Here is a 26979-nt window from a genome sequence, read left to right on the forward strand (position 1 = left end):
AAAGCTTGGACTGTGTGATTCTTAATGGCAAAATAAAACATCTTCATAGTCTGTAAACTTTCATACATGATTGGCTATTGTATTTATCAATATCTCTTCAACCAAATTCTGAAAATGAGATTATTAAACTAGTGAAATTAACATTGCATTTGTAATTCTCCAGCCTCCAGCCAACTTGCTCAATAAGCACTTTTTCAGTTCATAATTAAGTTGTACTTTTCATCTCAAGGTTTGAACCAAGTTTAAATTTCAATTCCATAATATGATTTAATATATCAGCCCAAAGACTTATATTTTACTTCAAAACTTTTTGTTCTAAAAGAAATGTAATCCTCACTGCTGAAATGTATCAAAATCTATTAAAGAAAAAAAAAATTAGTTCTAAAAATGTGAATAGATAAGAAAATTGCCTCACTTACTGTAATGATGTCTTGTTGACAAAAAATGTCTTTTCTAAACGTGGCGCAGGAAGTAACTTAATAAATATTTTTGGAGTATCTGCCAGATCTAAGGTACTGTGTGAGCATCATAGGTGACAGATGTCCGAAAACAAGATCCCTACTTCGAGGGAGTTTAAATCTTTGGGGTCACATATTAAAAAGCCAAACAACAAGACAACACGGATTACATTTAAAGGCGAAAAGAATGAAGCAAAGTAAGAGCAGTGAGGAAGAAGAGATCACAGTGAGCTGGAACAGTTAGCGGAAGTGACAGGATTTAAGCTAGATGGGCCTAAAATGAAGTTGTCTAGGCAGCGGGAGTTTGGAGCATCACAGTCAGGGATGGTGACAAGAGCAAAAACTGAGAGAGAGAACTCAGTTTGCAGACCAGAGCATTGGCCTCACCCAGGAGCATGTTAGAAATGGAGAATCTTGGTCTTGGCCTACTGAATCAAATTCTGCATTTTAACAAGAATCCTAGGTGATTTGTACTTACATTAAAATTTTTACAGGACTCTCTTAGAATATCAGTCAACAAATTTTTTTCTGTAAAGGGTCAGATAATAAATATTTTTACCTTTTCAGGCCGTATTGTCTCTGTCTCAACTCTACTCACCTCTGCTGTTTGGCATGAAAGCAGCCATAGCTGAAAACATGTGATGAACAAGCATGGCTGGGTTCCAATAAAACTTTATTATTGTGATAGCTCATTTTATGTGTCAACTCGACTAGGACAAGGGGTGCCCAGGTATTTGGTTGAACACTGTTCTGGGTATGTCTGTGAGAATGTTTCTGGATAAGATAACATTTGAATTGGTAGACCAAGTGAAGGAGATTGCCCTCCCCAGTGTGGGTGGGCCTCATCCCATCTGTTCAGGCCTGGATGGAACAAAAGGAAGGGTAAAGGTGAATTCACTCTCTCTGCCTGACTCTCTGTGCCTGACTCTGCCTGACTGTTTTTGAGCTGGGGCATTGATCTTCTCCTGCACTTGGACTGGAACTTAGACCATCAGTTCTCCTGGGTCTCCAGTTTGCAGACAGTTAATTGTGGGACTTCTCAGCCTCCATAATTGTGTGAAATAAGTCATAAGATTAATACATATATATTAATAATATATTATAATATATCTATATGTCTCCTATTGGTTCTGCTTCTCTGGAGAACCCTGACTAATCCAGTTATGGACATCAGAATCTGAATTTCATATAATTTTCGTATGTCATCAAATACTATTCTTCTTTTGACTCTTTTCAACCCTTTAAAAATTTAAAAACCATTCTTAGCTTGCAAGCCATATGAAAATAGACATTGGCTAGATTTGGTCTGTGAGCCAGTTTGCCAGCTCCTGTCTTAGAACATTGAGCATTCAAAAGAGATCCTGAAAACAAGTTAGCCCTTCAATAATTTTTATTATCTAAATTCTAGATTCTACAAAAAGTAATAACTAAAGAGGTTGGGAATTTTTATTCCTCTATAACCAAATGATATTTTAATCCAATTGCAGGAGAATGAATTTTTTCTTCACCTTTTTTAGCCAGTGGGAATGTGGTTATTAATAAAAATGGATATTAAATTTCACCATGGTCATGTTGCATGTGTATAAACATAAGGCCAATAAACGATTAAGCATCTTCCATTATTTTCTCTCACAAAGGTAACCTGGAATAAAAGTATGGTTTCCTTCAATCAACCTAACGGAAGAGGTAAAGACTCTCCATGATGAGGGCACTGTCATTCTCTCCATCACCTGGGCTTTAAAAATCAACTCCATTGACACAAATGGAATAGTAGTTCTCAAAGTGTGATCCAAGTTCCCAGCGTCACCTGGGAACTAGTTAGAAACGCTAATTCTTGGGCCTGCCCAAGACTGGGGCTGGGGCCCAGCAATCTGTGTTTTAACAAGCTCTCCAAGTGAGTATGTTGAACATTCAAGTTTGAAAACCATTGAACTTGAGAGAACTCTTGTTAAGAATCCAGATTCCTGGGGCTCCACTCCAGACCTATTGAATGGGAATCTCTGGTTTGCATTTTAACAAGCTCCCAGATGACTGTTATGCTCATTCATATTTGAAAGTCACACTTTAGAGTTGCTGCTTCTCTTTCATCCCACCACCCCATTCAAACTATAGGACTTTGCCAAGTCCTATAAATTTTACATTTGCAAAAACTTGCAAACTTGATGCCAATCATCAGAAAAACTTAAGATTTTTATAAACATAGATTTTTCAGGCCCTACTCCAGAATTACACACAAAAATGTATTATATAAATATATTACATCTCATATAGCATATGTTATATGATATTTATTTATTTTTTGTGAGGAAGATCAGCCCTGAGCTAACATCCATGCTAATCCTCCTCTTTTTGCTGAGGAAGACCGGCTCTGAGCTAACATCTATTGCCAATCCTCCTCCTTTTTTTCTTTTCCCCAAAGCCCCAGTAGATAGTTGTATGTCATAGTTTCACATCCTTCTAGTTGCTTTATGTGGGACGTGGCCTCAGCATGGCCGGAGAAGCGGTGCGTCGGTGCGCGCCCGGGATCCGAACCCGGGCCGCCAGTAGCAGAGCGCGAGCACTTAACTGATAAGCCACGGAGCCAGCCCCTGTTATATGATATATATGATATACTATCTATCTCTCTATCTGGGAGCATGGTGCGGAATTCACCTTCATAATCCTGAATCTGATATAGCTACTACAAGAGTAGACATTTGGGCCTCACCGCTAGAATTGACCCCCTTGTTCCATTTTAATTTATTTTAATGTGGACTTTATAAAGTCTTCATTATCAAAACAATCACAAATAATTTCCAGATTAAAGTAATGCAACTCTGATAATTTTACTCTCACACTGAAAATTTTTGACTCTATTACATACAAATTACTCAGCTTGACATTCAAGACCCTTTGCTAATCTTCTTACTAATTCATATCTCAGCTAATTCACCTTATTCTCCAAGTAACCAAGCTATGCTCTTTTCTGATCTCTAGATCCACCTTGTACTTTGCAGCCCTCTACTTTGCCCAAGCAGATCCCATCCATCTAGAATGTCCCCTATCTCAACATCAAAAACAAGTTCAAATTTCACACAAATATTATATCCTCCAATTAGCCTATTCTATGTGTCGACTAAGTAATAACTAACATTTATTGAACAATTTGTAGGAGCCAGTCACTCTGCTATATCTTCACATCTATTAACTAATTTAATCCTCACAACCTCCTTATGAAATAGCTACAACTATTTTCTTCACTATTCAAAGGATGAAACTCAGAATAAAATAGATTGAAATGACTTTCCCAGGAATACACAGTAGCAAGTAGTAAAGCTGGGATTCTGATTTCAGATACTGAGCTCTGAAACACTAGATCTACTGAGTCACAAGTGAAATCTTTCCATCCTGTTAAACTGCTATAAAACTGTGTTGGAAATGATCATGTGGTACTTTATATAATAGAGGTTTTCACTCTTGATTAATTGGTATTAAAAAAGGATAAGGTGGTAACAGATCACTCCCAATCATGGTTGTAACAAAACCAAGGCCAATTCTGTTTTTTGGATTAACAGTGATTTTAAAAAAAAAAAAAACCCACAGGAATTTTCTTGAGGTTTACCACCTACCCCTGGCTAGCAGAAGAGCCACTAAGCCTTTGGACTAAACTATGGCTGTTGGGGCTGAATTAAGTAGACTCTGGGTGTTCTATTTGTTTCAAACCACCTCAGGGTCTTGTCTACATTAGTACCAGGCATCAACACTCAGGGACAAGAAATCTTATTACTCTGTACCCTACTGGGCCCTACACAAGGTTACTGTCATTGAGAGGGGACTGTATTTGTGCATGTCATAATCATTCTACTACACTCTAAGGCCCCTGCGGTAGGAACTGTGAAATAGCCATTTTTATGTCCCCATCACCATCATCACCACCACCTATCACTTAGTACCAGGACTTGAGTATAGTGGTGACTTAGTAAAATATGCTGAATTGGACATGGATTTATAGAATTTGCTCCTCAATATGTTGTCAAGCCTCTTCACACCTTTATTTTAAATAGTGCTAAGACAAAAGAAAAAGTGTCCCAATTTTTGAGGGTTACATTTAGCTCAAGGATATTTTGTAAATGCTGTTTCTTCTTTTTTATTTCTTTTTCTTTAGTAGTAACTCTGTTTTGGGGAAACTAGGTATTTGCTGCAGGCAACTCCTTTTCTTCTCTTAGTCATAACTTGACAACTAGGAAAAGATTTTAGAGCCAATGCTAATTGTATATATCAAACAGAATTGCAAAGGCCTAACCGCTTTTGAATATCATTGCAAAGCTATATTTTGAATGTCAGAAACCCATGTCAGTAGCTGAAGGGGTACAGTTTCATGTCAGATTTTAAAGTAAGAAAGATACTATGTGTTTCTGTGAGCATAGATGTAATTTATTCTTCCCCCTCCCTTTTCTTCTTTGTGGCCCTGAAATCAGAAACCATGTGGATATGAGTATACTGATGTGTTTGGGAAATAACTATAAATTAATCAGGCCACATAATAAATTATTACAAAATTATTCCAAGTTCCACACATATTTATTGGTCACTCCTTCACCCTTCTCACTCCCCTTTTCTTCCTTTACTCCTAAGATCAGGCAGTCTGATCTTTATTTTTCCCAAAACGTTAAGATCACTAGGGCAGAGCCTGAAGAAGAGGGAAGCTTCTCTTAAAGCAAGAGAGAGGAACTCCTAATACTCTCATAGGAAACCGACATAGCATGTGGGTAAACCGGCATAGCATGTGGGTAAGCCCAGAGCCTTTCCACGGTGACCAACTGATGACATCTGCTCTGCATCACCTCATCTCTGATTGGCAAACCAATCTCTGACCGGTTTCACGGTAATGCTGGCAGTCAAAATATTTAGAGGTTAGGGGCCAGCCCCAGTGGCCTAGTGGTTAAGTTTGGTGCTCTCCACTTCGGTTCAGTTCCCAGGCGCGGACCTACACCACTCATCTGCCAGTGTCCATGCTATGGCGATGGCTCAGATACAAAAGAGTGGAAGACTGGCAACAGATGTTAGTTCAGGGTGAATCTTGCTTGGCAAAAGAAAAATAATAATAATTTAGAGTTTGTCTATAAATGCATACTTTAACACAGTTTAACAACTGCAGCATAATAAAAGAGATTGTGTTTACTTTAAAAAACTAACTATCATCTTTCCTGTTAACATTCACTTCTGGGTAGTGCCTAATGAAATAGTAATATCTTTGTTTTCAAGTTTTGAATTTTCCTATTACTCTTCTAATAAGATTCTGTCTGTTTTGTTTTTTGTTTATTTGTTTGAAACCTCTCCATCTAGCAGCAGGGAAATTATGATTTAAAAGTAATGAGAGTGGGGTGGGAGTGGAGGGGAATTGGTCATGTATTGATAATCATTGAAATACGTTTTTCTCTGTTCTTTATGTTTTAACTTTTCCATAAATAAAATAAAAGCGGAGAGAACAGTTGCCACTTTTTAGTTGGAACTAGAAATGGAAATAGACAAAGGCACCAAGTTCTAAGTCCACAGTCTGCCTTCCATTGTAGAAATAGCACAAGAAATCAACTTGTGCTTAGCAGGCTGAACAGGGGAATGTCACCCAGGCAGATTGACTAATGCAGCATCCGGGCTGCTCACCTTAATAAGCAGAAATCATATATGAGCCTTAATGTTAGGGCATCAGCAACAACTTTAGTCAGTAGATGGTTAATTTAGATACAATTCCTTCTACATCCCCAAAATATGGTTAATGTTAATTTTCAAAGACTAAGATTTGTTAAAGGTTTAAAAAAAATAGTTACACCAGCAACATCAGGTTTTTCATATTTGTCTTCCTAAATGAACTATGACACTCAGCAATTTTACTCTTATCTCTGTGGAAATCATATTCTGCCATCTCTCCCAAATGCCCATTTTTATTTCCCTTTACATAAAACTAAAGAAGTTGTCAAATGCCTTTCAGGAAAACAAAATAAAAAGAATTGAAATGGTATATATAACTGTCACAGGTCTAAGATTTTATACATACACTCATTTATCTAAATCACTTCTTTTCCTGCCTATCTTTTGTACCTTTGTTTTTCCTTTTAAATTATTCTTCCCCATTATACAATCTTTTAGGGTGCTCACAATCCATGGGACTCATAACTTGTCATGCCCCTCCTTAACATAATCACATTTTTCTCTTTCTCTTTATCTCTCTTTCTTTAGCCAATTTACTAGTCCAAATTACCAACGGATGTTCGAGGTGTGTCTGGATCTCCATAGTTATAAACTACAAATGGTATATAAGTTTGAGTAATTCAAATAACTCTGGCAAACTCTACCAACTGCACCCATCAAAATGAAACAAAAAAGAAAAAGCTCTCCATTTCTTAAGCCTCTAAAAACATTTTCATAGAAAGCAGAGTTAGAGATATCCCACCACCTCTTTTTACCTGTGTGACCTTTTCAACACATAAACTCGGAGTATCATCATCTTTATCTGCTTTTTATCTGTTTTTTTTTTTAGAAAAACTACTTGCTGTAGGTAAATCCATCTTTCTAACCTGATGTGTGATACACAGGAGAATAAGATGTCTAAATGGGACAAATACCAAAACTGGTAAAAGCCTTTGGAATCAATGTAAATTTTGTATCTCGAATGCAATTTTGAAAGTACTGGTAATAAAAAACATTGTAAATCTCTCAAGCATTGATGACAACTTATTGTAAGGCTCCCTTGGGGCAATACTGAAGGTGGGAATCTCAAGAAAACCCTAAAACTACCATACATCGTGGCTTCAGAGATGGAAATAGGAGGAGGATTGGCTAGTTATCAACAGAAGGCGAAAGAAAAAGACACAGAAAAATAGACAGGGTCACTTTATCGGCAGAACAGCAAAGGACAATACTCATGCACTGCTTCCAGTTTTCCAACCATGTTCCCTTGTCTCTGAGGCCAAGATTTTTCCTAGTGCTCCAGGAATGTTCTTTCTTAAAAGAGCCAGGCATGCTACTTTCTTAGGCCCTTGCCTGTTCTATCTGCCCCAACATCAGCCCCACCTGGCTGACAGGCCTACTCCCTCAATTCTTTCAAGTCTTTGCTCAAACGTCACCTTAGTGAGGCCTGCTCTGAACGCCCTATTGAAAAGTTGACACTATCTCAAATCCCTTCCCCACTTCTGATTACCCTGTGTGTACTGTTTATGGTAGCCCTCACACAGCCTCAATTTACGTCCCTTTCCGACGCCCCTCGACTGTCGCTTCCCCTTTAAATCTTGTGGGGGAAAGGGCGGAGCTAGGGCTAAGGCTCCCAGGAAGGAGGAGCGTGTCCGTAGGCTCCGCCCACTTGCGTCGTGGGCGGCGGTCAGACAGACGCGCGAGATGTTCTCCTCCTAGTCCGCTCCGGAAACGCGACTGCGGACGGAATTACCACGTGGTTGTGACGTCAGTGCGCCCGCGCCTGCCGGCCTGACGTCCTCGGCTTCCGCGGGAGCCCGATGGAGGCTTAGGTGCTTTACTCTCCGGTGTTGTGGCGTGTGGGGTCTTTCTCTGCGGACGCCCGGGGCGTGGTCTCGGACTTCACCATGTACCACAACAGCAGCCAGAAGCGGCACTGGACTTTCGCCAACGAGGAGCAGCTGGCGCGGCTGCGGGCCGACGCCAACCGCAAATTCAAATGCAAAGCGGTGGCGAACGGGAAGGTGAGGACTCCGGCGGCCGCCCCCTGCCCCGGCCTCCGAGCTGCTGCTGCCCACCCCGCGCCTGGGGCCGGCCGCGCGTCGGTCTCGCTCCCGCCTCCGCCCCCGCGGCGCGGAGTGCGGGGTTCTGTTTAGTCAACAGGCGCGCCCCGCGCCAGGTGCTGTGGGTGGAGGCGGACAACGCCACCCCCGTAGTCGAGGGGCAGACAGACAAGTAACCAGTCACAGGGCGAAGAAGAGACGTTTAGGGTGCTGACGTAGTGCGGGACGAGAGCCGTTCATTGTCAAGAGGGGAGGTCGGGGAAGGCTCTTCCCAGACGGGGAACGGACACTGCAGGCGGACAGAGCCCCAGGTGCAAAGTGGGAGGTCAGAAGTTTCAGGGCGGCTGCCTGGAAGGCTCACGATCGTGTGTGGCGGAAGCCGAGTACCTGTGCCTGAAAGGCTGGAGAAGGTGGGCAGGGCACTTGTCAGCGGAAGTGAGGAGTTGGAAGTTACGATGAAGGGATGGGAGTCTTGGAAAGATTTTTAATGGGAAATTAACCTTATCAGATTCAGTTCGGAGAGCCCTCTGGTGACCTAGTGGTGAATGGATTGGATGGGGCAGGGTGGAGGCAGGGAGACAGGAGAGCGTTGGCACAAACCAATTGACTAAAAATGGTTTGGACTACAGCCTGCCAGCCAAGTCTTCCTATTATAGCTCCCACCTCTGCGGTTTAATTTCCCACAAGCTCCACCACCCATTCTAGCACAAGGTTCCCTTGGGTGAGTAGTCCACGTCTCAGACCTATTGGTAATGAGGTACTTTTACATTTAAGTCACGTATATTTCATGTCACTTTATTTCTGTTCTACATAAAATAGTACATATTGTGCTGTGTGCCAGGCACTATTCTAAGCATTTAGCAAGTGTTAGCTCATTTAATCCTCACAACTACCCCATGAGGTAGATACTGTTATTATTCTCGCTTTACAGCTGAGGAACCTGAGGTACAGACAGGTTGAAGAACTTCTCAAGGCTATGTTGCAAGTAAGTGGCAGAGCCAGGATTTGAACCCAAAGAATCTAGTTGCAGCATTCCTGCTCTAAACCACAATGCCATGAACACCTGTGTTAGTTTCCTAGCGTGGCGGTAAAAAAATTACCACAAACTGGGTAGCCTACAACAACAGAAATTTATTATTTCACAGTTCTGGAGGCTAGAAGTCTGAGATCAAGGTGTTGGCTGAGCAGAGCTCTCTGAAGCTTGTAGGGGAGGATCCTGCCTTTCCTCTTCCAGCTTCTGGTAACCCCAGGTGTTCCTTTGCTTGTGGCAGCATAATTCCGGTCTCTACCTGCATGTTTACATAATGTTCTCCCTGTGCCTTTGTATCTTCATGTGTCCTTCTTATAAGGATACCAGTCGTGTTGGATTAGGAGCACACTCTACTCAGGATGACCTCATCTTAACTAATTACATCTGCGGAGACCCTATTCCAAATCAGGTCACATTCTGAGGTACTGGGGGTTAGGACTCCAACATACCTTTTTTTGGTAGTTGTAATTAAACCAGTAACAGCACCTAATGCTATTTGTTGTAAAATTGTAGTATTTATTAACCATCTAGTGTATTCTGTAGACAGTTTACAAAGATGGATAAGAGGTAATGTTTTAAGTGTCAGAATTATCCTTGAGACACTTGTTGATTTTTACTTGAACCTGTGTGACTTAATGATTGACTGAGAAAGGGATATTGAAAGCTTTCCAACCATTGACAATGTGTATACTTTTTGATTGATGATTAATGACATCAAACCTGTGAGCAGTATGCACAAACTCCATCATGATTGCTTATACCATAATGAAGCAAATGTCCAGCTGACATTCGGAGAAGTTGTGAAATGATGGTGTAGTTTTGGTTTATTATATATTTTCCTAAAGTTATTTTCCTAAAGTTATAAAGAGAAAATGAGGTGTAGTATATTTCCCTTTGGTTGGAGATCTGGACAGAGAAAAATATGTTAAGATTATTTAACTCACTGATCTTTTGTTTAACTTGATCTAAAGGTTCTTCCAAATGATCCAGTCTTTCTTGAGCCTCATGAAGAAATGACGCTCTGCAAATACTATGAGAAAAGATTACTGGAATTCTGTTCGGTGTTTAAGCCAGCAATGCCAAGGTCTGTTGTGGTAAGTTATGGTAGTGATGAAGTATAATATCTTTTAGCTGACTTCTGAAATCTTACCTCTTCTGAATTTGTGAATCATTTTCTCTATCCACTTTACTCAAAAATGCACCTTAGTTATATAAATGTGTAATTCATCTATTGGAGTTTTTGTCACATTATATATTTTTAATAAATGCCTTAAATTATAAATTCCTATATCATATCTTACCAAGTGTTTCAAGTCTCATTTCATAGTCAAAAGAATGTTGAGGTCTGCTAGGCAGGTCATGACATCTTCATTTTATAGAGAAAGAAAAAATAAAATTGAATTACTTTCCCTCCAGGTTCTCAGCTAGTTAGCGAGAGAGCTGGGAGCGGAATGTGGACTAGTGCTTGTTCGACTCTGCCACACGCATATTTGAAATAACGCACCATGCGTCGTGTGAGCTCACAGGCCCCAGCTGGAACTTTTGCCATGAGAAATTTTTAAACCTCGATTTACAGGTTTAAAAGGATCCTCCCCTACAAGCTTCAGAAGCTGAGATTTATCTTTGGATAAATAGTTGTCTCGTAGTTTCACGCGTGATTCTGAGGACCCCGTTTGTGTGTGTGTGTTTACTGTGGTGGGACAGTGGTGAGGAGAAACAGGTAGTGAGACTTTTTGGCTCTATGGGTTTACATACACTGTCTCTGTAATTGTTCCTGTTGTGTGTATTCTTGTTTATAGAAGATAAGATGCAATTAAAAAGCTGAGAGAGAAAAAGGAGTATAAAATTTTTTCCTTATTATCTCACAGGTTTGATGTGAAGATCAAATATGAAAGTCTGTGTAAGTGCAAGTCTATCTTAAGTTTTAAAGTTATACAGAGTGAATAACTTACGACCCAACAGAGAAAAACTCTCTAGGAAATCTCCATTTTTATAGTTGAAAAAATTGAAGTATATTGAAAATATCAAATCCAAAACTATTCATAGTGTTTTCTTAGTTTACCAGACCTTCATCTGAGAGATCAAAGATTCATAAAGAATTTTAGGTAGACTTGAATAGTTTCTGTCTCCAGATTTGGTTCTGTTGTTTTCTGATGAAAGAACTATAACATGAGGTAGTAGGTTTAAGTGATCTTTTCAGATGAAGAAACTGAATCCTTGAATGAACTTCTTAGTGGAATTTGTCTCTATACAACATGCTTATTTATAATTGAAAAGTTTTGTTTTTTGCATCACATAAAATGACACAACTAAACTTTTGAAATATTTGAAAGGAAATACTCTTCTTTTCTGTCATAAAATAAATAAATGTTTGCTTCATTGGTTCTAGCCAGATATCATAGTGGTTAAAAATGCATGCAAGTCTTAGTTGAATCCAGCCCTGTCCCTAATTAGACGTGTGGCCTTGAGCAAGTCAGTTAACCTCACTGATACTCAGTTTCTTTCTCTGTAAAGTGGAGATAGCAGTACTTCACCAAGCTGTTGTAAGGATTAAAATGAGATGATAGTTTTGTGCTTGGCACGGACTCTGGTACATGGGACGCAGTCAGTAAATGGTAGCTGTTGCTTCTACTGTTTGGTTTGGAGCAGTGATCACGGTTATATCACAGATCTGGAGTGGATTTTGAGGGAAGGCTTATTGTCCCAACCCTGTTATTCTGTCAGTATTTTTATCAGATTGACTGGTTAAGCTGTGAATGTTTGTATTTTTTTCTCCTTTAATTTGTCTAATTTGGGCTACCTTTGTTAGCCTGAATTCTAAAATAAACACACACACACACTTTTTTAACTAAGTCAGTGACCATAGGAAGGATAACCCAGGGTGGGTGGGAAAAGACAACAAAGGGTCTTTTGGCTGTGGTGTTTCTGTAGTAATTCATCACAATTTATTTCGATTAAGGAAGAATTAACAAGTTTTGGTATTTTGTAAGTTTTGGTAACTTTTTCAAAGAAACCTTTGCATAAATAAGATTTTTTTCCTTCAAAATTTAACATGTAATTTATGTGTGAAAAATTCTGATAACATGTGTATTTTTAACCTTAGGGTACAGCTTGTATGTATTTCAAGCGTTTTTATCTTAATAACTCAGTAATGGAATATCACCCCCGGATAATAATGTGAGTATAAGTCTCTAAATTTTTGATTTTCCTTTAAGAAGAACTTCATACTATTTGAGTGTGTGTGCAAGTGTGTGTAAAAATGACTTCCTAATAAAGGGTAATTTAGATGTGCATTCTGTTCTGAACTTAAGATCCCTCCTTATACTCATATATCTATAGTACTTCCCCCCCTGTGATACTGATGGCCTCTGAACTTCAACTTGTCCGAACTCACGTTCTGTTTTTCTCACACGAGCTTCCCTAATAGCCCTTTCTGTCAGTGGCACCTTTCTTCTCCCAGTTGTTCTGACTGAGAAGCCTTTGTAGAAACTCCTCTCTCTCCTACATCCAGTCAATTCACAAGTCCTGTGGCTCCGTATTCATTTCGGTTGAACAAAGGTCTGTTGTGTTTCTGCTCTCCACTAAGCGCTATGTTGATCATTCAAGATAAAAAGAAAGTTAGTATGAGACTCCTCAAAGAGCTTGCTGTTAATCACGTTGTCCCTGTTTGTTTTCTCTCTTTTTCCTTCTCATTCCTACCAGTCTAGGTCAGGCCCTTGTTACTTCCAGTCTTGATTTTTATGGTAATTTTATTATAGTTTCTCACTATGAAATGTATGTAGTAGCCATGAGAGTTTCATAGCTTTGTTTCTGAGGTAATAATCCCCCATTCAAATGCCCCTTCCACTGATAGCCTTCCACAATGTCCCTTTAACCTACCTTTCTTCCCATGCTCATATGGTACATATGTGTGTACTGTCCTGTTTTTTTCCCTCCCAGCTACATTTCATGATACAAAGTACTCTTATTCCTCAGTTATTTTGTTTCTCGATATTTAGGTTGAACTCTATGAAACTGCCATTAAGTCAATCAGGGTTGAATTCTGTAGCAATATTAGACGGTTCAACCTAATTTTATAGTCTCCTAATGGATAAAAAGTTTCAACAGGAAACACTCTTATTTTTAAAATAATTTTCCTGTGATTAGCGTAATCACTTGTGAATATTAGGCAGTTTTGGAGGGTACTTTTAGTAATAAAATATTTAGATATTTCTCAAAGTGAATTCATATCCCTCTCCCCTCCCCTTATTTTTTCCTCTAGGCTCACTTGTGCGTTTTTAGCCTGCAAAGTAGATGAATTCAATGTATCTAGTCCACAGTTTGTTGGAAATCTGCGGGAGAGTCCTCTTGGACAGGAGAAGGCACTTGAACAGATTTTGGAATATGAACTACTTCTTATACAGCAACTTAATTTCCACCTTATTGTCCACAATCCTTATAGGCCGTTTGAGGGCTTTCTCATTGATATAAAGGTAATCTTGTCAATATAAGATAAATTAGTAGAGTGTACTCATTTAATATTGTTCTTTAGCCAAAAGAATCCAGAATTTTATTATAACTTGTAATCACCCTAATTGTCACAACGTGGGCTCAGGTAAAACGTGAGTTTGGCCTCAAGCTCTAGGGCAGTAATTCTCAAACTTCAGTGTGCATCAGAGTCACTTGTTAACTCAGAGGGCTTGTTAACTCAGATCATTGGGCTGCAGTTCCAGAGCTTCTGATTTAGTAGATCTGCAAATACTGGTCCAGGGACTATAATGAGAATCATTGTAAGTTTAAAGTCATGCTTTTAAAGACTTAACTTTTCTCACTTCGAAGTATCCTATCATGGATCTGATTTAAAAAACCATAAAAAATTCTTAATTTTAAAACAGAAGATTGCTAAGTGACTTCTGTTTTTAGTGCATTGTGAACTAGAATCAATATGTAGGCATCAAAAATATAAGTAAGTGATCATTGACAAAAGTGACGTAAGTTGTTTTGGTCCTGAAAGAGGATTTGGATAGTATGAGCAAAATCAAACAGAAGTCAGAAACTGGTTCATTCATCTCACTTGAGCAGCAAAATTTGGGTACCTTCCATATGCCAAATATTGTGCTTGAAGATGTAGCCAGGAACAAAACAGGAACAGTCTCAACTTTCATAGGCCTTACAACCTAATGGGAAAGACATTCATCATATATTCAGTGTGCTAAGTGTTACAGAGCAGGAAATACAGGCTACTTTAGAAGGAGATAGCAACTGAGAGGAAGGGAAGACAGTTCTGGGAAGGTATCATTTAGAGTGAAGCTCACAGCAAGAGTAGGAATTAGGTAGTGGAAGAGTGTGCCAGTCAGAGAGGCTTCTCTGGTCAAGGGCCCAGATTTAAGATACCATGGTGCACTAAAGAACCTAAATAGCTTAGAGGTAGAGGGGGAAGCCTGCCACAGAGTGCTGCCTGAGTGGAAGGCAGTCTGGACTGTGGAGGTGATGTTAAGGACTTTGAGTAGAACAATGGGAAGCCAGTGAAAGGTTTAAGTCTGGAGGGTGGCATAATTAGGTTTGCAGCATAAAAAAATCATGTTGGCAAGCTCATGTATCAGTCTGCATCAGATATATTGTACATCTGTATGTGTCAGGCATAATGTGGAGAATGGATTAGAATGAATGAAGGGATACCAGATAAGATGCTGTTCAAGTAGTCTAGGCAAAAGATGGTGGTTGGTTTGATTCATGTAGAGGCAGTGGGTACAGAGAGCTTCCTGGACTCCAGAGGTAGTAGGCAGAATCAGTAGAGCTTGAGGATTCATTGCATATAGAGAATGAGGTCAGAGGAGAAACCCCCAGGTTTCCAGCCTGAGCACATAGGTAGATGGTGGTACACTTACTGATACAGGAGACACTGGCACGGGAGAGATTTGTTGATGGTGGAGGGATAGGGGGTTGATGAGTTGGGTTTGAGGCGTGATGGATTTCCATTGCCTGCAGGACATCCAGGGTGGGTAGTCATTTGTGTGTAGAGGTCAGAGAAGATGGCTAGGCTGGAGGGATAGATTTGGGTGTCATTGCTCCAGGAAAATTTAAAGGACCATTTGGCCATGAGGTCAAGTTAAAGAGTAGAGAAATACAAGAAGCTGGTAAGGAGACTGAAGAATATCTAGAGAGGTAGGACTTTTTGGAGAAGTGAAAGAAAGTAGAATACTTTTAGAAGATGAGCACAGGCAGCTCTCCAATCCTGCTCAGAATTCAGGCATAGTAAAAGTAGATGGGTAATGTTTGCTGGATTTAGTGCCAGAAAGTCATTTGTGATTTTGGTGAAATTAGTCTCCATGGAGTGTGGAGAAAGAAAGCAGATTGTAGCTGGTTTGGGAATAAATAGAAGGATGAGAAAACGAATGTATTTAACTTGAATTAAACAGCTTGTCTTTGAAGTGGAAAAAGAAGATGGGGTGATTGAGAACATGGGGGAACTGCTGGAAATAGAGGAAAGGGATGGTTTTTTGTTTTGTGGAAGAAACTGATGCAGGGAGCTAGCAGTGGGAGAAAGCTTAAAGGAAAAAATGGAAAATATGTAGCTCAAGTTTCTCTTTGGAGTGAGGTGTAAGGGGCAGGTGTGAGATTTGAAGCAAGGTGGAGGAATTGGCCTTAGAATAATGATAGCTCCTTCTTTTAACAGGGAAAGAAGAAAGCACGGGTGATGATAGTGTTATGGCTGGGGATTTGGTCGTGGCAGGATATAGAGTGTCTTTCTTTGTTGAGAGCAGAGATCATTTTCTGAGAGTGATGGAATTCCTGAGAATTATCAGACATTGAGACAGATGGAAAGTGTTTAACATAGCCACTGAAAAATGGGAGAACAAATATTCTGTGGAACATGATCATAGCTAGGCAGTGTTGAGAGCCCTGCTGAGGTCAGTGAACTTGAATTTATAGTAATATTAGCAGACTTCTTGGTTGTATTGTTTTCTAGCAGCACCCAGAAATCTGGGTATAGTTGCAAAGCAGAAGGTTGGTTGAATTCACCCACTGTTGAAGTTTTGCCAGAAATGTGTTAGCAGCTTATCAGGGCAGGGAGTTCAGGAGGGAAATGAGGACCAGTGGACACTGGTGAGTAGGAGCAAGCAGAGGGATAAGAGACCAAAGGCTCGAGGAGGAAGTCAAAGAACATCTGTGAAGTAATTGAACAAATGCGTTAGGAAGAGGAGCACTGTGGTCAGAGTGGAATGTCTGAATGTGTCATATCAGAGGTCAGGCATTTTGGATAATGACGAGACCTGGGTGAAACTGTATATTGACTCTGGATATTTTGTTTCAGAGTATAGAAAAGTTTTTTACTGCTTTGGGGCTTGAATGTAGATATCTGAAATAAATATGAGGGTTTAGGATTTAGGGTTCATCTTAAAGGATAAGAAGAATTGTCAGGATATATGGGATTTGCCATATTTCTTGGTGATATTCTAAAAATAATTCTGTAATCAAACCAAGAATCATTTCCATTTACTTCTTCCCAAAAGTAAACTTTAAGTAGATGAAATTTCAAATCAAAATGAGGTGGTGCATCGTTCCTAAATGTGGCCCTACATCTGAATCACCTGGATTGCCTAGGAAGCATTTACCTGGGAATATGTATTTCTTAGGTAGACTTTAGACCCAATGGGATCTCTAAGAGCCTCTCTTCTCCTTCCTTCTCAGGTGGAAAAGGACAGAGAGAGGGATTAACGTAAATGCGTATAGTGCCAAGTAACTATACTGGGAACATTAGATGTATTATCTTAAAGCACATATTTCTTATTATGGATTGTGTTCAAAAAAGTTTGAAAGCCACTGAGTAGAAGATTCCTAAAAGATGCAGAATTTAATGACTGCACTTTTGGTACATTGTAATGCTGAGTACAAAACAATCTCACATGGAAAAATTATTTGTTGTTGCTGGAGTGTAGAAAAGGCCTTTTATAGCATCCATTGTTAAGCACTTTCTGGTTAATATAAATATTTTTGAACTATTATTGCTCCATTAAACCCTCAGAAGTGATAAATTTACAAACTTTCTTTCTAGACTCGCTATCCCCTGTTGGAGAATCCAGAGATGTTGAGGAAGACAGCTGATGACTTTCTTAATCGAGTTGCATTGACAGATGCTTACCTTTTATACACACCTTCCCAGATCGCCCTGACTGCTGTTCTATCTAGTGCATCCAGGGCAGGAATTTCTATGGAAAGGTATTAATTTTGTTTTAACTTTGATCTTACTCCTGGAGTTGAGTTTATAAGTAAGGTTCACTTTGTGACCATAGTCCTTTATGTCTCCTGTGGTTGGGAGGGTTGGTGAGGGCAACTGAGGGAAGAAATGAAATCACTTTTTTTTTTTTTTTTTTGGTGAGGAAGATTCACTTTGAGCTAACATCTGTTGCTAATCTTCCTCTTTTTTTGCTTGAGGAAGATTAGCCCTGAGCTAACATCTGTGTCAGTCCTCCCTTATTTTGTATGTGGGTTGTTGCCACAGTACGGCTTGACGAGTGGCGTAAGTCAGCGCCTGAGATCCCAACCTGCAAACCCCGGGCCCCTGAAACAGGGTGCATTGGACTTAACCACTACACCACGGGGCCAGCCCCTGAAATCACCTTTTAAGGGAATCTTTAAAAATTGAGTAAGAGATCTTTGAGCTAAGAGGATGCTTTTATGACTCAAGTACCAGTAAATCAGGTGACCCTCGAAAAACTGATACAGCTATCAGTGTCTGGCACATTTGGAAGTCTTAGGAACTGGTAAGCAACATGAGTGCAGCAAAATGTCTGCCTTGTTGTGTCTTTATTCTCCTGCCATGGAGCATTTGTGGTGCATGAAATTCAGTAAATATTTGTTGAACGAATAATGCTTTAGGGAATGTCCAAATGAATTGGAATTGAGCTATAAATAGTAATAGCTGATAAATAAATGCACCTTGAGAACCAGGCTCTGTGATAAGCACTTCACATGAATTAAATTCACTTGATTCTTACAACAATATCTTGTGCACAGATTAATTAAATATTATTATCATATTCATTTATAACTAACTCAAGCACAGACTGGCAGCAAATTGGACTTTTTAAATTTTTAAATTTAATTTCTCCATGACCTTTGAAGCTCTGCTTAATTTCATTCTTAGAAATAGCTGAGGAAAAAAGATGATAAAACTTTCAAACTGTTTTACATGTTTGTAATCCCTCATCCATAATTTCAGAATCCATTGATATGGTGGCAGCAAACAGGAACAGATGTGATTTAGTCTTTATTCAACTTAATGGGAATATTTATATTTCCTTGCAGAAATATTAATATTACTGATTACAGGGTACTGCCCCAGACATCACTGGGGTATTTCACATTTCATTGTGTATACACCAGGTTACCTTTCTAAGACATTTACAATTCTGAATTTCAAAACAAATCCAAGATAAGGGATTTGTGGGCTTGTATTTTGTTTAATTTATGGTATGCCTCTTCTCTACAAACACAGCTCACCAACTATATATAAATATATACATTTAATCCCGAAGTGATCTATACCTGCATTTATTTACCAAGCATTATTTACTGTACTACACGTTAGGAATTTAAGAATGAACAAGCTATAAATCCTTGCCCTAGTTAGGAAACATAGCCATGCTAGTAATTGATATCAGTGGAGTTTAGGTGTGGAGCCTCCATTCTCTAAGGGAAGAAAGCCTCTTTTCCACAATTCAGATAACCAAATGTTTGATTAATCTGTTTAAGCATCGTATCTTAGGCAGTGTGTATGCAAATTCTCCAGTGGTAAGATTTTTCTTAAGTAGATAGAGATGAAACATCCTAAGGTCCAAATTAGAGTTTATTTCATCTTAGAAGTTTAGTTATAATTTCAGGTAGATGAAATGGAAATTGTGGTACCTTGGGCTCACTGCAAATTAAATAACCTTCTGAGCATTCCCAGGGACTTAGACATTTGGGCCTTTTTTTCCCTTTAGGGAAATGCTTTCAGATCATTTTTAAGTTCTGATTTACTTTGCAGACTTTTGGGATACATGGAAATTGCCTTTTCATTTATTGCTGATTTCAAAAAGAGAAAGCCCTTGTGCTGTTATATTCTGGGTGATGCTTAGATTATTACTCATAGGATGTTCTGTTGTTGTTAGTTCTGGGTTTTCTTCTTTTTCATTGGATTAAGAGCTTTATTTCTCATCGTATAGTTTGACTTCCTAGATATTCTTGTTTGCCTATGGATTTTTTTAAAAAATCAAAATACTAAAATTCTAATTCAGGATTGAGATTAAGAGTTGCTAACTTAAAAGTTTTGCAGAGGTAAAGAGTCTGGTCAGCTAACTCTTAGAATCAAATATATCACTCTTATGCTTAAGAAGTGGAAAGAAAAGGAAAAATAAAAAGAAACAAAAGAAGATGCCAAAAGTGGGAGGAGTTTTAGGGAGAAAAGGGAAAGGAAAAAACTAATTGTTATTTTGAATTATTGATAACCATAAATGCATTAGTTGTTAAGGGAGTTATTGATTTCCATATCTAAAATTAATTCCCACAATAGATAATGAAGATGTAATGTCAAATTTAGCTATCAAAACTTTTTAATATAATTTAAATAATCTGGATAATTTAAAAGCTATAAACTATTTTTTCGTTTTAAGAAACAAAATTTCTTAAAGAATTGTCATTCTGTTTTTGTAGCTATTTACAAGTACTACTTGAAAGGGAAAAATTAACATTTTTCTGCTTTCATGTTTGAAAAGATTACTTATGCCTTGAGAATCTGTTCACTTGGGCTTTTATCAATTATAGATCAAGTTCAGGTACATAAAACTTCAGAGTAATTAAAAATTTAAATATAGAAATTATATTTTCATACTATCATTGGTTCTGAGAAAAACAGGTAATTGGGCTTTATATCACATTTATGGAAAGGTATTAACACCTTTGATTTGGATTCCATGCAAATAAGATGTCATAGATTTGTAAAGAATGGGGTGATATTTTTACTGGTTTGAATACCTGTTAGTCCCAAGAAGAGCAACTATAGTTAACATGGACTTGATATTAAGGGGAGAGAGAATCCTTTCCAGTGCCAGGTTCCAGCTCTACTACTTAAAAGTATTGACTATTACTACTGTTATTTTCATACCATTTTCCTTCTGAAAACTTACATATTACAGAATTTAAATAATTAACTTTGAACATTAAACATCTTTTAATTGAAGTTGTAAATCCTTAAGACTATAAGAGTTACAGATTATAGTTTTGTGGCATTCAAAGTATTGTTATTTAATACTTCTAAAATAAATTAATTTTAAAAGTGACCTTGATGAAATGAACATGGAGGAAAATGATTTATGATGTCACATTTTCTTAAGATGCTGTATGTGTTCAATAAATTAAAACTTTTTTCCTTTCTTTACCAGTTACTTATCAGAAAGTCTGATGCTGAAAGAGAACAGAACTTGCTTGTCACAGTTACTAGATATAATGAAAAGTAAGTAAAACAGAACACTTTACAAAATATTTTATTGCAAAGCTACTTTCTAAATGAAAATCATCTTGGTATTTAACTTGAGATAACATAGATTATTGTTTAGATTTACTTTCATTGAATTATTATATCATGGAGAAATGAAGAATACATTGGTGGAGAACAAATAGAAGTACATGAAAGGAAGTAGTTTTCACACATAGAACTTATTAGGAAAGTGAAAGTATAATCAGAATCAGAAAGGTCAAAGAATCAAAACAAGGTCCTTTTAAAGTATACACAAATATATGACAGGCACTGGAAAAGATCTAGAGGGAACTAAACTAAGGATAATATGTATATTTGGAACTTCTATCTTGTAAATAAGTCAGCTTTAACTAGTTAATATGAGTCATTTGCTAGTCATTTTGTTACTTGATAGTACAAAAGCTATGGTTCTCACCTGGATGCGATTTTTGCAGTCTGGAGACATTTTTGGCTGTCACAACTTGGCTTGGGGGAGGTGGTGGCTTCTACTGGCATCTAGTGGGTGGAGGTAAGAATGCTGCTAAACATCTTAACAATTCATAGTATAGTCCCTTGGTTGACTGAAAAATGGCTCCCCCAAAGATATCAGGAAACTAACACAGCCCCTCACAACCAAGCCTAAACTGTTAGGAATGCCGACATGGGGAAACCCTGTGTTAGGGGCTGAGGAGACTTAGCTGACTGGCTACATTAGTTGGCCCTCTCCATTCTTCCTTCTTGCCCACGTCACACTGAATGCTCATGGCTACCAGACTACCCTTTAGGATTAAAAGTCAATTGTGTTTGTCCCCAAAACTTTCTGTGCCAATTGTCCTTGTTAATTGTAGTTTAATTAAAAACTGAATAAACCAATAAAATTTGAGATTGAAGATCTTGGTCTTAGTTGATAGTAGTAAATGGGTATACTTTTTATATGTTTTATATTTTAAAAGTTAAGACGCTTCAGGGCATATGGGTATCATTTCTTGATTCTCTGCATGAAATGTCTTGAGAGTTTCCCTCTTTAATTGAGAACAATGGGTTTGTAATTTATGAATCATAAAACTGTAGGTTTTCAGTTATACCACTAGAGGGTTCACTTCCAAAGCTAATTGTGATTTGGCCATAGATATAGGATCATGAAATTTAGTAAGTAGAAGGGACCTTAAAGATAACCCCCGTGCTCATTTTATAGCTAACAGTTTTATTACTGATTTCTTCTCAGTACCTTTATTTTTCTCCACTTATTTTAATATGAAATAAGAATAGCCATTGATAAAATACTCAGGTTAATGGTATTAAGGTATCTTATTCATAATTTTTCTTAAGAGTGTTGAGTCACAAGTATTAGTTCAATTGAAAACACTGCTTTATTTGCATTACAAAATAAGTCAGTAGCATAGTCACCCATTTGGAGCATGTGGCTGGCTAATAATCATCTCATCATTCCCCTAATAAATCTTGAGATTTATATTCTTTGATTTATTGTAGTTGAGTAACAAACAGAAGAGGTAGAGGATGTTTCTGCAGTTATAGAGTCACTGCTGTAGTAGTTTCTTTTTGCCTATAGAGGACATTTTTGTTTTCTTGGTGATGCTTCATTGTATAGGTTCTGTGTTTTGTTAAAGCGAAAGATCATTGACACGTTTTTACTAAACATCTTTCTTTTATGTTATGTAATAATGGGTTTTTTTGTAAACGAGAAGTACACTCTTGGCCACCATTTGTAAGATAGACTGTTGTGAATATGGTTGGTGGCAGGGAACAAAACATGTTCACTAAATCGTGGAGGGATTTTAAAAAAGCCCTAAAACTGAGCAAAAAGTGACCATGGTAAGATTTGAAAAAAATACTGACTGAATTGTAGGGCATGCTTATCTTTATGCTGTACATGATATGGGCTAAGCAGCAGACAGCTATAATTACTTGGACTAGAAGTATGGTGTTCATTGGATTTTAATGCAAAACAATACAAATCCTGCTAAGAATAATCACATCATTTCAAGACTGTTGTGTGGTTGTTCCCATAACCAGATAGGAAAATATTATTCAACTCCCTTATTAGAACAAGGCTTTTTATCATCTATTACCACTCCTTTTTTAATCTCCATATAGGCATGAGAAACTTGGTAAAAAAATATGAACCACCCAGGTCTGAAGAAGTTGCTGTTCTGAAACAGAGGTTGGAGAGATGTCACTCTGCTGAGCTTGCACTTAATGTGATTACGTGAGTAGATACGACAGTGTTATTCAAGGATGGATATCATTGTTACCCCGTCCAGCTGGGCCTTAAAAGAAATCATTTAATTGGTAAATGTTTGCACATCTGGGAAAAACTGAGTTACCCATTAAATCATTTTTTTATTGAATGGACATTTCTAACAGGATTAAACATGAGGTGATAAATAGTTTGGCGTTCATAGTACAGCTCTGCTCGTGCTATGACTAACGTGTTCTTTGGCTCACAGGCCCTGTCCCCTTCTGTTACTCCTTGTAGGATCCCATGGGGCAGAGTCTTCCTAGGGAATCTCTGAACCTCTTCTTGCCTTCTTAACCTTTGGGTTCTCTGCAGGTCTGATATCTCCTCTGAGGAACAAGTATACTGTTCCAGACTTTTCACTGCTACCTAGAGTAGGGGAACTTGACATATTGTCTTCCAGTAAACTTTATATTGAAGACAGAACCAATAGGAAAATGTGCTGTTAGATCTCCTCTTGCTGCCATAAGGAACACCCATGTCTCTTACTGATTTGTAGGCTGAATGTGGAAATCACCATATTCAGGCTCTTTATGCTTTGCAAATTGAAGGATCTACTTAAACTTGATCTTTTAAGTGTTTAAACATTTGGGGATCTGGGCAAGTAATAGGAATGGTTAAACTATTATTTTCTGTGGAATGCATTCTGATTCAAAAGTTGTTCTACCTTATTTGTTAAAATTTAGTGGGAGTTAACTCTGGCATCGTATAGTTAAGGTACACTTGAGATGTTTTTGATCTCTATAATTGGTGAAGATATGCTACTGGATAATGTCTGAGAAGCCAGAACAGCATTCCAAGGCCTTCAGATCAGGCACACATGACTCAAATTCTTTAACTATACAGTTGTAGGAGAATATCCAAGGCTTAAGAAGTGTGGGACAATTTTATTATATTCATAGCTGTAACAGAACTTAAAATTGGTAGATTTCATTCCTGGGTTTCAGTAGTAACTAACAGGAATAAAGGAGTGGTTACAGAGAAGTAAAGAAATGGTGACTTTAATGAATAAAGTATTACAGCAGTGATTATGTTCTTTTTACATTGACTTTGAAATAGTCTTAGACCAGGGGTTGGCAAAGTATGGCCCATGAGCCAAATCCAGGCCACTACTTGTTTTTAGAAATAGTTTTATAGGAACATAGCCACAACCATTAGTTTGCATATTATCTATGGCTGTTGTCACACTACAGCAGAAGAGCTGGGTAGTTGTGACAAACTGTATAGCCTATAAGGCCTAAAATATTTACTCTCTGGCCCTTTAAAGTTCATCAGTCTCTGGATTAGACCATTGAACTATTAATTCTACCCTTCTAGCTGGGTAACTGAATGGACCATAATCGAAAATTCCTAATTGCCAGAGTTACATCTTACTGCAAGTTCCCATCTGTTTTGTAATGTGCCAAGCAAATTCTACATATCTTATGAGTACTTGAGGGGTGCTTCTCAAACTGTCTGTAAAGGACTGTTGTTTTTTTTTTATTACAGACTTATACCTTTGTAAAAACAATAAATAACATTACTAGAAAAATGAAATTAAAGACAAAAGCTTAAATTTTATCAGATTCAACAGTCATAAAATTAATTATCAAATTGCTATAAAAGTTTCTAAACACATACTAACTTTCTGTACTTCTCTCACTGGACACTGGAAATGGTTCATGACCAGCACTGGTCCATGGACCACACTTTTACAAGCACTACTTTAAGATAAAATATTTGTTTTCCTTGGTCTTTAAAATTCTTTTATCTTGCTTTTTCATTACACAAGTAATAACTATATTGTCATTATTAAAGTCAGTCAATACAGGTAAACCAAAGTTCTCTTTGACCAAAACCCAAACCCCAGTTGTGATCTCAGAGGGAACTTACAGTTTTGGTGTTTACCTCTGCCAGGCTTTTCTCTGCATTTGTGTATGTGTGTATATGAAACGTTTGTTTTCTCTTTTCATTAATGTTTTCATACATACTGTACAATATTTAATAGTATCAACCTTCAACTTTTGCCAGTCAAGGTGAAAAATTAGTACCCTGTTGGTATTTTAATTTGCATTTCCCCCATTACTCTGAGGCACTGGCATTTCTGTGTTGAACAGTCATTTCTATTTCTTCTTCGGTACTGCTTGCTTAGAACCTTTGCCCAGTTTTCTGGTGGTGTTTTCTTAATTAGTAGTTCTTCATATATTTTATATACTCATCTTTTTATATATCATATAGCTATTTTCTTCAGTTTGTTTCACTTTGTACATATAGAAAATGTCTTTTGCTTTATGCTTTTACATCTAAATACATTTTCTTGCCCTGTATATACAGATAAATTAATCTGTATTTTATCTTTTGTTCAGCTGTTAAAACCATTTAGAATTGTTTGTGAATGTTGTGAGGTAATCTCATAATACTAATTTTTTCAAATAAATAACCTGTTGTACCAGCCATTTTTTAGTATTTCATAATTTCCCCTAGTTATTTTACATACTCATTCATTACAGATTAAATTCCTATATATACATAGTTTTTTGCCATTCTGCTCTGACCATTGATCTGTTTAATTCTTTGCTAATACCACACTTTTAATTACCACAGTTTTTATATATAGTTTGTTTTGTTTTTTGTGAGGAAGATCAGCCCTGAGCTAACATCCAATGCCAGTCCTCCTCTTTTTTGCTGAGGAAGATTGGCCCTGGGCTAGCATCTGTGCCCATCTTCCTTTACTTTATATGGGACGCCGCCACAGCCTGGCTTGACAAGTGGTGTGTTGCTGCGAGCCCGGGACCCGAACCTGCGAACCCCAGGGCGGAGCGCGCACACGCACTTAACCGCTATGCCGCCGGGCCACCCCCTAGTGTATTTTGATGATAACTGGGACAAGGTTCCCACACTTTGTTCTTTTTCAGATTCTTTTGCTATCTTTGCATGATCTTTCCCAGGTCAGAGAATTTTAATTAGAATTGCATTGAGTTTAAAGATTAACTTGAAAGATATTGTCTTCCTATCAAATCTTCATCTGTTTCCATTTATCCAGGCTTTGTTCTTCAGTAGATATATTTCATATAACCTTGCTAGTTTATTTTATAGTTTTTGTTGCCAGTATTAGATTGTTTATTGATGGTTGCTTAATTACAGGAAGAAGAGGAAAGGCTATGAAGATGATGATTATGTCTCAAAGAAGTCCAAACATGAGGAGGTATGTTCTCTGAAGGTGGTACAGTTTAAGTTAGTCTTGTACATTCTGGTGTGACCATAATGTTAAGATTTTATTGTTTCCGAGTGCAAGCATTATAGGTTTAGAGGTGTGGGTTTCTGAAAGCCTTCATTTTTTGGCATCCTTCATGTATGTTGTTCATTATAACATGGATTTTTCTCACTTCTGTCTTAGCCTGCTCTGAAGCAGTGTAATAGTTACTTGATGAAGAATCCTTCCTATGGTCATAGAAGGCTGCAGGAATATACATACATACACGATAAATTTTTGCTCCTTTTTTTACTCTCCAAGGATTCTTCTCCTACTCTTAAAAAAAAAAAATTGTACCTGGCAAGTCAGATATAACTGAATAATCAGAGGCAGAAGGTCACAACTGTGTAGCCTTTATTCCTGTCAATGAAGTAATCTGGTAAGATCATGCTGTATTATAGTAAGATTAAACTACTGCAGATTTCCCTGGTTTATTTACCTTCTGTGATAAATCAGCCTAGTAAAAGGAGAACAGTTTCCTAAAGGGAGGCAAGGTGGTAACCAGTACTGGTTATGCTTCAGTACAATGTTATCCTTACTACATTTTCTTTCCTTCTTAGGAAGAATGGACTGATGATGACCTGGTAGATTCTCTCTAACCATCTGAAATTGATTTGTCAATGCTGACTAAATCAACAGAAGGATGAAGCATATCTGGCATTTAGCTTTATTTAAAAATGAAATAATGTAAAAGCATCAAAATACATTAAAGTTTTCTATTTATGTTATATAAAATTTTTTCCTTTCAGAGTAGCTTTTTGTGAAATAAAACATCCTCAAAGGAGCAAGAACAGCA

General features: G+C 37.8%; 1 protein-coding gene across 2 annotated transcripts; it reads left to right on the forward strand.

Annotated features, from left to right (window-relative positions):
* Window positions 1–7910: 7910 nt before the first annotated feature.
* CCNH (cyclin H) lies at window positions 7911–26979 on the forward strand. 2 transcript variants are annotated; one of them, XM_004420384.3, is made up of 9 exons: window positions 7913–8149; window positions 10190–10312; window positions 12322–12395; window positions 13480–13690; window positions 17254–17417; window positions 20621–20691; window positions 22810–22921; window positions 26075–26135; window positions 26744–26979. In XM_004420384.3, the coding sequence occupies exons 1-9, from the start codon at window positions 8033–8035 to the stop codon at window positions 26780–26782; spliced, it is 972 nt and encodes a 323-aa protein (XP_004420441.1). In that variant the 5' UTR covers window positions 7913–8032; the 3' UTR covers window positions 26783–26979. The 2 variants fall into 2 exon arrangements, with proteins under 2 accessions (XP_087286204.1, XP_004420441.1); XM_087430078.1 differs by lacking the exon at window positions 26744–26979 and having other exon boundaries at window positions 7911–8149; window positions 26075–26692.

Source organism: Ceratotherium simum, chromosome 4 (genome assembly GCF_057802395.1).
Source record: "Ceratotherium simum simum isolate JZ-2026a chromosome 4, ASM5780239v1, whole genome shotgun sequence".
In the NCBI taxonomy this organism is placed as follows: domain Eukaryota; kingdom Metazoa; phylum Chordata; class Mammalia; order Perissodactyla; family Rhinocerotidae; genus Ceratotherium; species Ceratotherium simum.